General features: G+C 41.2%; 1 protein-coding gene across 1 annotated transcript; it reads right to left on the bottom strand.

Annotated features, from left to right (window-relative positions):
• Positions 1–9,781: 9,781 nt before the first annotated feature.
• Positions 9,782–11,133, bottom strand: leap-2b (liver-expressed antimicrobial peptide 2B). The gene is given in 3 exon segments (NM_001124465.1): positions 9,782–10,567; positions 10,669–10,835; positions 10,943–11,133. Coding segments are annotated over 3 exon segments (276 nt in total). The 5' UTR covers positions 11,012–11,133; the 3' UTR covers positions 9,782–10,527.
• Between the last annotated feature and the right edge of the window lie 1,547 nt (positions 11,134–12,680).

Below are 12,680 nucleotides of genomic sequence, written 5' to 3'. Positions count from 1 at the left end.
CAACCCCCATCTCTCCCTCTCTCCCTAGTAAGGCTATTTTCTACCACATCCCATCACAAAGAGGCATTCCAACAGAGAGAGCAGAACAGAGCTATAGAGGTAGATATTATATAATACTATACTAATACAGTGCCTTGCGAAAGTATTCGCCCCCCTTGAACTTTGCGACCTTTTGCCACATTTCAGGCTTCAAACATAAAGATATAAAACTGTATTTTTTTGTGAAGAATCAACAACAAGTGGGACACAATCATGAAGTGGAACGACATTTATTGGATATTTCAAACTTTTTTAACAAATCAAAAAGTGAAAAATTGGGCGTGCAAAATTATTCAGCCCCCTTAAGTTAATACTTTGTAGCGCCACCTTTTGCTGCGATTACAGCTGTAAGTGGCTTGGGGTATGTCTCTATCAGTTTTGCACATTGAGAGACTGACATTTTTTCCCATTCCTCCTTGCAAAACAGCTCGAGCTCAGTGAGGTTGGATGGAGAGCTTTTGTGAACAGCAGTTTTCAGTTCTTTCCACAGATTCTCGATTGGATTCAGGTCTGGACTTTGACTTGGCCATTCTAACACCTGGATATGTTTATTTTTGAACCATTCCATTGTAGATTTTGCTTTATGTTTTGGATCATTGTCTTGTTGGAAGACAAATCTCCGTCCCAGTCTCAGGTCTTTTGCAGACTCCATCAGGTTTTCTTCCAGAATGGTCCTGTATTTGGCTCCATCCATCTTCCCATCAATTTTAACCATCTTCCCTGTCCCTGCTGAAGAAAAGCAGGCCTAAACCATGATGTTGCCACCACCATGTTTGACAGTGGGGATGGTGTGTTCAGCTGTGTTGCTTTTACGCCAAACATAACATTTTGCATTGTTGCCAAAAAGTTCAATTTTGGTTTCATCTGACCAGAGCACCTTCTTCCACATGTTTGGTGTGTCTCCCAGGTGGCTTGTAGCAAACTTTAAAATACACTTTTTATGGATATCTTTAAGAAATGGCTTTCTTCTTGCCACTCTTCCATAAAGGCCAGATTTGTGCAATACACGACTGATTGTTGTCCTATGGACAGAGTCTCCCACCTCAGCTGTAGATCTCTGCAGTTCATCCAGAGTGATCATGGGCCTCTTGGCTGCATCTCTGATCAGTCTTCTCCTTGTATGAGCTGAAAGTTTAGAGGGACGGCCAGGTCTTGGTAGATTTGCAGTGGTCTGATACTCCTTCCATTTCAATATTATCGCTTGCACAGTGCTCCTTGGGATGTTTAAAGCTTGGGAAATCTTTTGTATCCAAATCTGGCTTTAAACTTCTTCACAACAGTATCTCGGACCTGCCTGGTGTGTTCCTTGTTCTTCATGATGCTCTCTGCGCTTTTAACGGACCTCTGAGACTATCACAGTGCAGGTGCATTTATACGGAGACTTGATTACATACAGGTGGATTGTATTTATCATCATTAGTCATTTAGGTCAACATTGGATCATTCAGAGATCCTCACTGAACTTCTGGAGAGAGTTTGCTGCACTGAAAGTAAAGGGGCTGAATAATTTTGCACGCCCAATTTTTCAGTTTTTGATTTCTTAAAAAAGTTTGAAATATCCAATAAATGTCGTTCCACTTCATGATTGTGTCCCACTTGTTGTTGATTCTTCACAAAAAAATACAGTTTTATATCTTTATGTTTGAAGCCTGAAATGTGGCAAGAGGTCGCAAAGTTCAAGGGGGCCGAATACTTTCGCAAGGCACTGTATATGCTAAACGTTCATCATCATCATCAGAGTGAATCAATCTTTCATATGCAGATTAAGCTGTGGTAAACTGATATTAAGTTCAACTGTATTAAGTTAGCTTCTGCATCCGGTGTGATGAATTAATCAACTGTTTAATTGCACAGGTATTTTCTGCGTTGCCAAGGGATAACAGGCTGACCACACTGCTCGCGCCCATCTGTGTTGCCAAGGGATAACAGGCTGACCACACTGCTCGCGCCCATCTGCGTTGCCAAGGGATAACAGGCTGACCACACTGCTCACGCCCATCTGCGTTGCCAAGGGATAACAGGCTGACCACACTGCTTGCGCCCATCTGCGTTGCCAAGGGATAACAGGCTGACCACACTGCTCACGCCCATCTGCGTTGCCAAGGGATAACAGGCTGACCACACTGCTCACGCCCATCTGCATTGCCAAGCGATAACAAGCTGACCACACTGCTCGCGCCCATCTGCGTTGCCAAGGGATAACAGGCTGACCACACAGCTCGCGTCGCAAAATACATTTAGGAATCTATGTTATTCTGTACCTTGCGCAAAGTCTTGCGCACATACCATCAGCATGTGAAATGTCACACTAGGAAAAATAGGACTCTTGATTTGTGCTTTGGGACAATACCAAAGGCGTTCTCTGCCACCACCAGACCTCCTCTGGGGACATCAGACCACAATGTGGTCTACCTCAGGCCAACCTACTGTCGGCTCCTGGAGAGGGAGAAACCCACAGTTAAAACTGTCCAGATCTGGAATGACAACAGTATCACTTGTCTCCAGGGATGTTTTGACTGAACAATGTGGGAGGTATTTGAGGACAGCAGCTCTGATCTGGATGAACTCACAGAGGTTATTTCAGACTATGTAAACTTCTGTGTTGAGTCAGTTGTGGTTACTCAGACCTGTAAAATCTTCCCTAACAACAAGCCTTGGGTACCAAAACATCTAAAATCACTACTTGATAGGAAGAAGGCAGTTTATGCTGAGGGTAATAGACAGGCTTTAAGAGATGTACAACGTGAGATCAGTTTAGGACCCTCTCCTCAGGAAACACAAGGGTGGAGAGGACCCTCTCCTCAGGAAACACAAGGGTGGCCTGGCAAGGGATTAAATCCATGGCTAGTGCCTCCCATATAGGCAGGGGAAAAACCAGTGCTGACCTTGGGGGATACGAGGGCCAGAACATGGCTAATGAACTGAATGTTTTCTTCTCAAGATTTGAATCAGACAACTTCGTGTCAGAAGTAAAAAAAAAATGGAAACATCATTACAAATGTTTGAGGGAGTTGTTGTTCAACAGTCTGGTGTTCTGAAGTTGTTCAGGGGATATAACACATACAACAGCCCAGACAAAATAAATGGACGTGTTAAAGCACTGTGCTGAACAACTGGCTGGTGTTTTAACAGACATTTTCCAATCCTCACTCAACCAGCAACACGTGCCAGTATTGTGGAAAAACTCAATAATTATACCAATTCCTAAAGCATCTAATCCCTCTGTGCTGAATGACTATCGCCCTGTCGCTTTGACATCCTTAGTTATGAAATTCCTTGAGAAAATTGTGAAAAGTCATATTGTCAGTGTCACCCAGAAGCTCCTTGACCCATTTCAGTTTGTCTATCAGCCTAGCAGAGGAGTTGATGATGCCATTCTTACCCTCCTTAACATGGTCTACAGACATCTAGAGGGTGTAGTCTCCTTAACATGGTCTATAGACATCTAGAGGGGGCCAAATCCCATGTCAGGGTTCTGTTTGTTGACTTTTCTTCTGCCTTCAACACAATCCAGCCTTACATTCTGGCACAGAGACTCATTCGGGACTTCTCCTTAGACGGGGGGCTGGTTTTGTGGCTGTTGGACTTCCTGAGCCAACGCTCACAGCTAGTCAAAATAGGTCCCCATGTGTCGGATATACGCAATACCAACACAGGCTCTCCTCAGGGATGTGTTTTTCCCCACTTCTGTACATCTTGTACACTAATAGTTGTACTAGTTCCCATACTGACAGACACCTCGTTAAGTTTGCTGATGACACTGCCTTGATCAGCCTGTTGCATGATGACGAGGAACATCATGGCCCGGTCCTAGATGACTTTGTAGAGTGGTGTGAGGAATCACACTTGGTCCTCAATACCAACAAGACCAAAGAGATGTGCATAGACTTCAGGAAGCGTACAACACCTACCTCTGCAACATCTATCAGAGGTCAGAATATAGAAATCGTAGAGGAATATAAATATCTGGGTGTTTTTTTGGACAATAAGCTTCAGTGGAGTAAATGTACAGACTTGATCTACAAAAAGAGCAAACAGAGACTGTGCTTTCTAAAAAAGTTGGGATCTTTTAATGTAGACTGTACTATACTGACTCTGTTTTGCAAATCCTTTATTGAGAGTATTTTAACTTTTTGTATTGTTGGTTGGTTTGACAATGCCACTGTCAGCCAGAGAAACATGCTGACAAGGATTATTACCACAGCAAGCAAAGTACTTGGAGTCAAACAGACAGGCCTGGATGAGATCTTTAAGGTCAGGGCCCTCTGTAAGGCTCACAAAATCATATTAGACCCAAGCCACCCCCCGTACCTGGACTTTGAAGTACTCCCCTCTGGGCGCAGGTATAGGGCACCCCTCAGCAGGAAAAATAGAACGAGACAATCATTTGTGCCAGATGTGATATCCCTCCTAAATAGCTTGGGCGAATGTTCCCATTGACGCCGTAAGGCCAGCAGCCTAGTCTTTTCTTCTTTTCCAAAAAATGTTTTTTTTATTTTTAAATTTTACGTTTTATTTCTTATTTCTTACTATTATTATTTTTATTGGTGCGTAACTGTTATGAAAGTTGTTTTGTCAATCGTGTTTTGTATTTAAACGCCACTTTGAATGTGTACATGACACTGCAACAGAATTTCCAGAATTTCCCCATGGGGACAATAAAGTTGGTAAGTTATTCAATTATTGCGCGCGTCAACGAGCGTCTGCGTTGCCAAGGGCTAAAATAAAATTGCTCTGCAAGTCCTGCCTCTCCCATCTCCTCATTGTTTTATAGAAGCAGGTACGCACGTGCCATCTCCTCATTGGTTATACCCACCTTGGTGATTGAAAGACAAACTGTGTTGCCGGTCGTTGTGGTAATACTATGAAAGTTTAAATGCCAATCATCATATAAATTCAAAGATGAAAAAGCCTGGAAGGAGGAGAAATGACTAGAAACGATTCGGTTGACTGTTTTATGTGTGGATTAAATTGTCAGAGTAGAGGACCTTGTGCATTTCAGGTAAAATAACAACTCAATGTTTATATCCCAGGACAAATTAGCTAGCAACAGCAAGGACAAATTAGCTAGCAAGTGCAAGCTAACTAGCTAAATTGCCATACATTTTTAATGCTTTTCAACCTGTCCCCAAATTAATGTCATTGATTCAGAGTTGATATTTTAACCTGCGTGTCGTGATCACGTTTTGTGTAGGGTAACAAAATAAATTTATGCACGATGGTGCACGCTCGCAGCCGGTTTGGTTCCTTGTTACGCTCATATCCACTAGCGTGTGTGTGTCTGTCTGTTCTGTACGGTAGATAGTTAGGGCAATGAGGCGAAGCCTAACTCTTAATTGGTTTGACTTGTACTAATTGACTGTAGCTAGTTCATCTGAAACACTTTATGAAACAGCTCTGACGCAATGACATGAATAGATGCACACATAATGTATACACACCACTCATGACACCTCTCTCTGTCAGTCACGTTTCACACTCCTCCTAAACAGACCAGACAAATCAGAGAGAGGGATGAAAGGGTGTTACATAAAGAGGAAAACAGGGAGTGAGAGAGGAAAAGGGGAAGGATGTAGTAGAATTAGGTGGTCCCCTAATGGTTCTCTTTCACTGTTTTTTAAATTTATTTTTACCCATTTTTCTCCCCAATTTCGTGGTATCCAATTGTTTTTTTAGTAGCTACTATTTTGTCTCATCGCTACAACTCCCGCACGGGCTCGGGAGAGACGAAGTTTGTATACATTTTTTACATGCTGATCATAGCAAAAAAATAAAATACTTCTGCATTTCTCACTGTGTAAACACATTGCAAATAGGTTCAGGATAACTCCTACTGATAAAGTTGGGAAGCTGAAATTCAGAGCTTAAATGGCCAAATTGATTAGTCACAGAAATCAGGACTTGCCAATGCAACAGCATGTTTTACAAATGGTGGGACTACCATATGGATGGGCATTCATAAAATTCCATTGCAGGCCTACATGGTAGGCTACACACCAGTAAGCACAGACCGACACCAACGTCTTTGGGATGTCCTTTTTTGGTGTTTTACAAAACAGTAGTCCTACCACGTGGATGGGCATTCCTAAAATGTAATTTCAGGCGACACTGTAGGCTGTACCCCAGTGAGCACGGACTGAGGCTGACGCCTGTTGGCTGTATTTTTGCTCCTGTTCCGATGTCTTTTTTTGGTTCAGATTTTGTCCGGTCTGGACCAGCCCTGATTTGGTCCAAATATAGACATCTATCAAGGACGTCTTTTCACCTTTCATTCAGAACCTAACTTCAAAGTCTGGAAAACATGTATTTTAGACATCTTTTCAACATCATTTTGCTTACTGGGACGGCAATTGTGGCAGAGAGGCCAGGAACAGCCTTGCACTCAGCTGTGATTATCCAATTCACTGTCCCTTTATCCATACAAGATGTGGTGTGGAAATAATAAACATGAATACAATGGCATGCAGACTAAGACAAGGCTCATTCATTTAACAATAACAAACCAAGATATACAGCTCCTCATCTGTTATAATAATCCAATGACTGAAACCAAAATACAGGTAGATAGCAACATCAGACTAGCCAGTTAAACAATGACAGGCAAAAATGTAGCTATTGATGTTAGATAGCTAGCATAAAAAAAATAGATACATAATGCTTTAATAATTACACAAATATTCTTAAACTATTGACAACTGACAGTGAAATATGGGGGAAACAAATACCGTATTTACAGTTCTGGTATTTACACACAGTGATGAATAAATTCATTAGAAAGGAATAATGTCCAAAAACTGAGATGTGTGTTCACAGCAGGTGGCAAGCTGCACTTGGTAAAGAATTGATAGCTGTGATGTCATCAGTGAATTCTTTTTCTTCTTCTATGGTGGGGTTTAAAGGCGGTTGGCATCCAATGTTAATGGTGTGTTGCGGCCACCAGCTGGACAGGGTATTGAACTAGAAAATAAAAATCCATTGCGGAAAAAACGGCATATCAAAAGTTACACGTCAACAAACAAAACCCATCTTAATTAAGCAATTAACATCCCATCATGCTTAGGGTCATGCATAACAATGCTGCGCAGGCAATTATATTGTCTACCATGGCTATGCCCCCATAGGATGACCACGCCCACATCCACAGAGTATGAGTGGTCACTGAATGGTTCGATGAGCATGAAAACGATGTAGACCATATACCATGGCCATATCAGTCACCAGATCTCAACCCAATGGAACAATTATGGGAGATTCTGGAGCACAGCTCGTTCCACCACCATCAACAAAACACCAAATGATGACATTTCTTGTGGAAGAATGGTGTCGCATCCCTCCAGTAGGGTTCCAGACACTAGTAGAATCTATGCCAAGGTGCTTTGAAGCTGTTCTGCCTCGTAGTGGCCCCAACGCCCCATTAAGACACGTTATGTTAGTCCTTACTTTATTTTGGCACTTACCTGTACATGTTTACACACAATATCACCCATGGAAAAGAGCGTCTGCTGAATGACTTCAATGTAAATGTTGACTGATGCAAGAAATGTGACAGAAGGGAGGTGCTGATATTAGCATTGAGTGTATACATTTCAACATAAGCAGTGCACTTTAAAAATCAGACAAGAATCAACAATATTTGCCTTTCCAAAAAATGTCATTGTTTTTGGTATTAAGCAGGGCTAGACTAATCATAAATGTACATTAGATATTGGATACACAGCATGTCAAAGGTAGCCAGCCTATTGTCATGAATAGGCCCACAGTGCACTCACCAGTTGAGTATAGTTTCCGTAACCGTCTGTGCGTTATTGTGAGTTTCACCCCAGAGCACAGAGGGCAGAGTGAGTGACTGCAGGTTTTCGCTCCTCCCTTGGACTTGATTGATGAATTAAGGCCACTGATTAGTAAGGAACTCCCCACAAATGGTTGTATAGGTCTTAACTGAAAGGAAAAAACAAAAACCCTGCAGACTCTAGGCCAGGGCTGCCCAACCCTTTTCCTGGAGATCTACTGTCCTGTAGGTATTCAGTCCAACCCTAATTTAGCAGTTCTGATTCAGCTAGTTAATGTTTTGTTGAGCAGCTAATTAGTAGAATCAAGTGTGTTAAATTAGGGTTGGACTGAAAACCCACAGGACGGTAGCTCTCCAGGAAGAGGGTTGGACTGAAAACCCACATGACGGTAGATCTCCAGGAAGAGGGTTGGACTGAAAACCCACAGGACGGTAGCTCTCCAGGAAGAGGGTTGGGCAGCCCTGCTCTAGGCCCTCAGTGGAATGAGTTTGACACCCCTGCCCCAGAGACTCTACAGCTCCTTGTGATGTTGATGGTTTTGTGTGAATTTCAGCCCTCAAACCTCGCTGACATTCTCTACAATGTTTATTTGAAATTTGAACATTTGCAGGATGAAATCTCTTGAGATGCTGTTCTGACCTTAGTTCTGTTGTTATGTCTTTGTTTTAGTATGGTCAGGGCATGAGTTGGGTGGGTTGTCTATGTTCCTTTTTCTATGTTTTGGGATTTCTGTGTTTGGCCTGGTATGGTTCTCAATCAGAGGCAGCTATCTATCGTTGTCCCTGATTGAGAACCATACTTAGGTAGCCTGGTTTCACGTTTGAGTTGTGGGTGATTATTTCCTGTTTAGTGTTTTTGTCTTTCACCTGTTGGTTTGTTATTTATTGTTTTGTTCAGTGTTCTAGTACGTCATTAAAAGCTATGAACGCTTACCACGCTGCGCATTGGTCCTCCTCTTTTTCTCCCAACAACAAACGCTACAGATGCACCATCTCGTTTTCAGAAGTGTCCAATTGAAGAAAAAAAACACTGCTTCGTAACAATAATAATATGGTACCTACTGTCTAATAATAATAACAATGATAATAATACATAAATAAAACCCTATATTAACAGCATAGAAAGTTGTGTACAACTACTAATAGGCCTACAACTAATAAAAACTACTGTTACAACTACTAATACAACTTAATATAAACTACTTCTACAACTACTAATGCAGATTTACAAATATCTTCACACGATGATGTTTCTATTAGTTAAAAACATTTATATTTTTTTTATCTTAACATTTGAAAAAGCCTTTTTTTTAATTCACTGTGTGATTTTAATGCCCTGATTTCTATAGGTAAATGACTAAAGTCAAGCCTTTGTACCTGAAAGATGTTACTCTAACCTCATGATGTACCTTTGGAATGTGTAATGGCTGCTGTTGTTGAAAGGAGTGGCGTGAGTTTCCTTAACCAATGTACTTGTCTGAATCGGCTTGTTATAAATGACATCTAAATCGCAAAGTGAGATCTTGGTTGTGTTTTGTTTTGATAGATGATGTCACCCCAGTCTAGTATAGGAAGCAGCAGTTTGATTACTAAGGTCTTTGAAAATGGATACAGTAAAACAATTCATACTACAACTTGTTGTAGTTTCACCATCGGATGAGAACGTGAAAGGGAAGCAAATGTCAGGGTTTAGGAAGGTGCGTTCTGGTCACTGTCTGCTTCTCTCAGACTAGTCAGTTTGTATTTTCTGTGTGCATTAGGCCTAGCCGCAGTGTATAACTGACTACTGCATCTTCAGCCGAATAGTTGTCATAAACAATAAAATAAAGTTCAATATAAAGTTATGAAGTTATTCATAAAAATGAACAAAAAGGCTACAAAACGTTGAAATATCTGTGCTGTGTCATCAGTAAGATATGAGCAGTCAAGTGAATAAACAAGAACATCAAAATTATCAGAAATGTACTTTTATTTTTGCAACTTTAAGTGTGTCTTCTCTTGTTAAACAATGTAAGTGTAGACAGGCACAGTACATTGATTCCTTTACAGTACGCTCTTATGCAAATATTTCACCCTTGCATTAATTTGTGCGCAAATCTTTGGTGTATTACCTTTTTCAAATACATCTGACATTTTGCCTCTTCGTTATACTATTTCTATACAAATCACTACAAAGACATTAAGCAAGAATCGTTACAGTACAGCACATGGATGAATGGTTCATATTCACTTCAGTACACACTTAACAGTGCATACTAAACATTTAAACTAAACCCCGTTGTATAGGATGTCAGTCTTCATGTAGGACATTTACAGCAATGTTTAATGGTGATCATTGTGTGGACCCCAAGAAGAATAGCTGCTGCTTTCGCAAACAGCTAATGGGGATAAAATACAAAATAAAATAAAAATAGTTTCAACGCTCTTGAGTTGTAGTATTATACAGTACATACTCAGAAATGGTAAGTTAAAGTGCTTTCAAGTACATGTGAGATCAATATCCACCAAGTTGATAAAACCATTCCTCTAATTTCAAAATGTTTCATCTCTGGCCTACATAAAAAAAAAACAGTTTGCAATCTGATAAGTTTCACCATGTCTGGGAAGATTCTTGACATGCTTGTTACGTAAATCAACTCCATTAAAACATTAGTCAATGTTCTCTGATTGGTGAGAAGAAACCTCTGGCTCCTCCACTTCTAGGAATGAACTGCCCCACTGAGGGCACAGTGGCCCCTTCTACACCAGGAGAGAAGTGACAGTCGATCAACATAAATGGGAAAACAAAACAATCAAAGAATAACTCATGTATAAAGCCAAGGCAGTTAACTATATCTCACCTGCAGATTTGGGTGGAGCACTCAAAATGGTCTCGGCAGTAGGCCCCAGTGGGCTTGGTACCCATGAACCTCCACAGAGGGGTCATGCGGGTTCTCCGTTCCAGTAGCTTGGTGCCCTGCTGCAGACTCAGCCTTGAATCATGGCTTCCTATTGGACTAGCACACACCTGCCATACAAAGTGTATATGTCAACAACATTTAGCATTACAGTTTCACTACTGGTTAAAGATGGTTAACAACACTATTCCAAAGAAAATGATAAAAAGTGCTTTACCTGATGCATAAGAATCAGAGCCACCAGACACACACCTTGCGTTGCTTTGCTGTGGTTTTGACCGTGCATGGTGAGATATGCTCTGGAAAATTCGGTGAAAGGTGCTGGATGGCAGGCAGCTAGGTGTCTGTTTCTAACTAGCGTAGCAAACGTTCTTTTGGAGAACTCCGCTTATATACCATCCCTCTCTCTCGCTCTCGCTCTCTCACTCTATTACTCTCTCTCTCTCTCTCTCTCTCTCTCTCTCACACACACACGCACGCTCACACACAGACATATATACACTCACACACTCACACACACATACACACATGCCATGTCAAATATTTGACAATGGTAAAGATAAGATCTCCACTGTGGACCAGTAACTCTCTGATTGTAAACTGTCCTAGCACTGGGAGCTATGGCCAGAATGACATCAACTCTGCTGATATCTTGGGCACCTCTAGGAAACTCCTTCTGTTGATAATGACAAGTCCATAACCTCATTAGAGCGCACATAGAAAAAATTGCAGGAACGTTACATGTGTGACAGCCCTCGGTACCAAAGTAAACAAAAGATTGCATTTTGGCCTCTACGTGTTACCTTTGTACAGACAAATGATTTATGTTATGCATACTTCTTCCAATACTTACCTTTTGACATTTATGCCAACACGTGTTGTGAGGGTAATGATGATGAAACCAAGTCGCTCTGAATAATCATTCAATCAGTCAAATGTTTTTATTCAAAGAAGCATGTCTTACAAAGAGTCAACAGTCAAGCCGGGTCCGGAGGCATATGATTATTTTATTATACCTTTATTATACAAGGAACACAGACTGAGACCAAGGTCTCTTTTACAGCAGGGCCCTGCGTATACATGTTTACACATACAGTTTAAGTACAATGATTAAGAAACTACACAAGACAAACAGATAACACAAAAAAATACAGCAACAGATTACATTTACACTACAGGTTATTCCCCTAACAGCACAAGAACTTGCATTACCCGAAACAGTTACAAGCAAAATAAAAATAAAAATCCACCAATAAATATTTAAAATGGGCAAGGGGGACAAGAGTCTCAAGTTTAAGTTTAGTCTGCATGCTATTCCATATAATTGTCAACATACAGTTATAGCACCATATTAAGGTGTGGGGTGTTCACTGTATTACAAGGAACAACTAGCAGGTCAATTTCGCTCCAGCAGCATAATCTGTCCATTCACAATTCACCTGTGGGAATGAAACTGGGGGGCGAAGGTTCCCCTTCCAACAGGATAAGGACCCTAAGCACACAGCCAAGACAATGCAGCGGTGGCTTCAGGACAAGCCTCTGAATGTCCTTGAGTGGCCCTGCCAGAGCCCGGACTTGAACCCGATCGAACAAAGGTGCTTCAGCAAAGTACTGAGTAAAGGGTCTGAATATTTATGTGAATGTGATTTTTCTGTTTTTTTTTTTCTAAAAACTTGATTTTGCTTTGCCATTATGGGGCATTGTGTGTAGATTGATGGGGACAAAAAACTATTGAATCCATTTTAGAATAAGGCTGTAACGTAACAAAATGTGGAAAAAGTGAAGGCGTCTGAATAATTTCCTGAATGCACTGTAACTGTTTGGGCAGGAGAAGCTGGGTTCCATGCCGCTGATTAACATTGCGCACCGCACTGTTCCTCTCTGCAACGGATCCCGGTGTATGATTGTACGAATCTAAAGTTTTGAAGTCAAAGAGCAAATTCTTCTCCTTGCAG

Source organism: Oncorhynchus mykiss, chromosome 29 (genome assembly GCF_057628025.1).
Source record: "Oncorhynchus mykiss isolate SJ-2025 chromosome 29, ASM5762802v1, whole genome shotgun sequence".
NCBI classification, from domain to species: Eukaryota; Metazoa; Chordata; class Actinopteri; order Salmoniformes; family Salmonidae; genus Oncorhynchus; species Oncorhynchus mykiss.
Note: the sequence above shows the minus strand (reverse complement) of the source record. Positions and strands in the feature narration are given on the sequence as shown.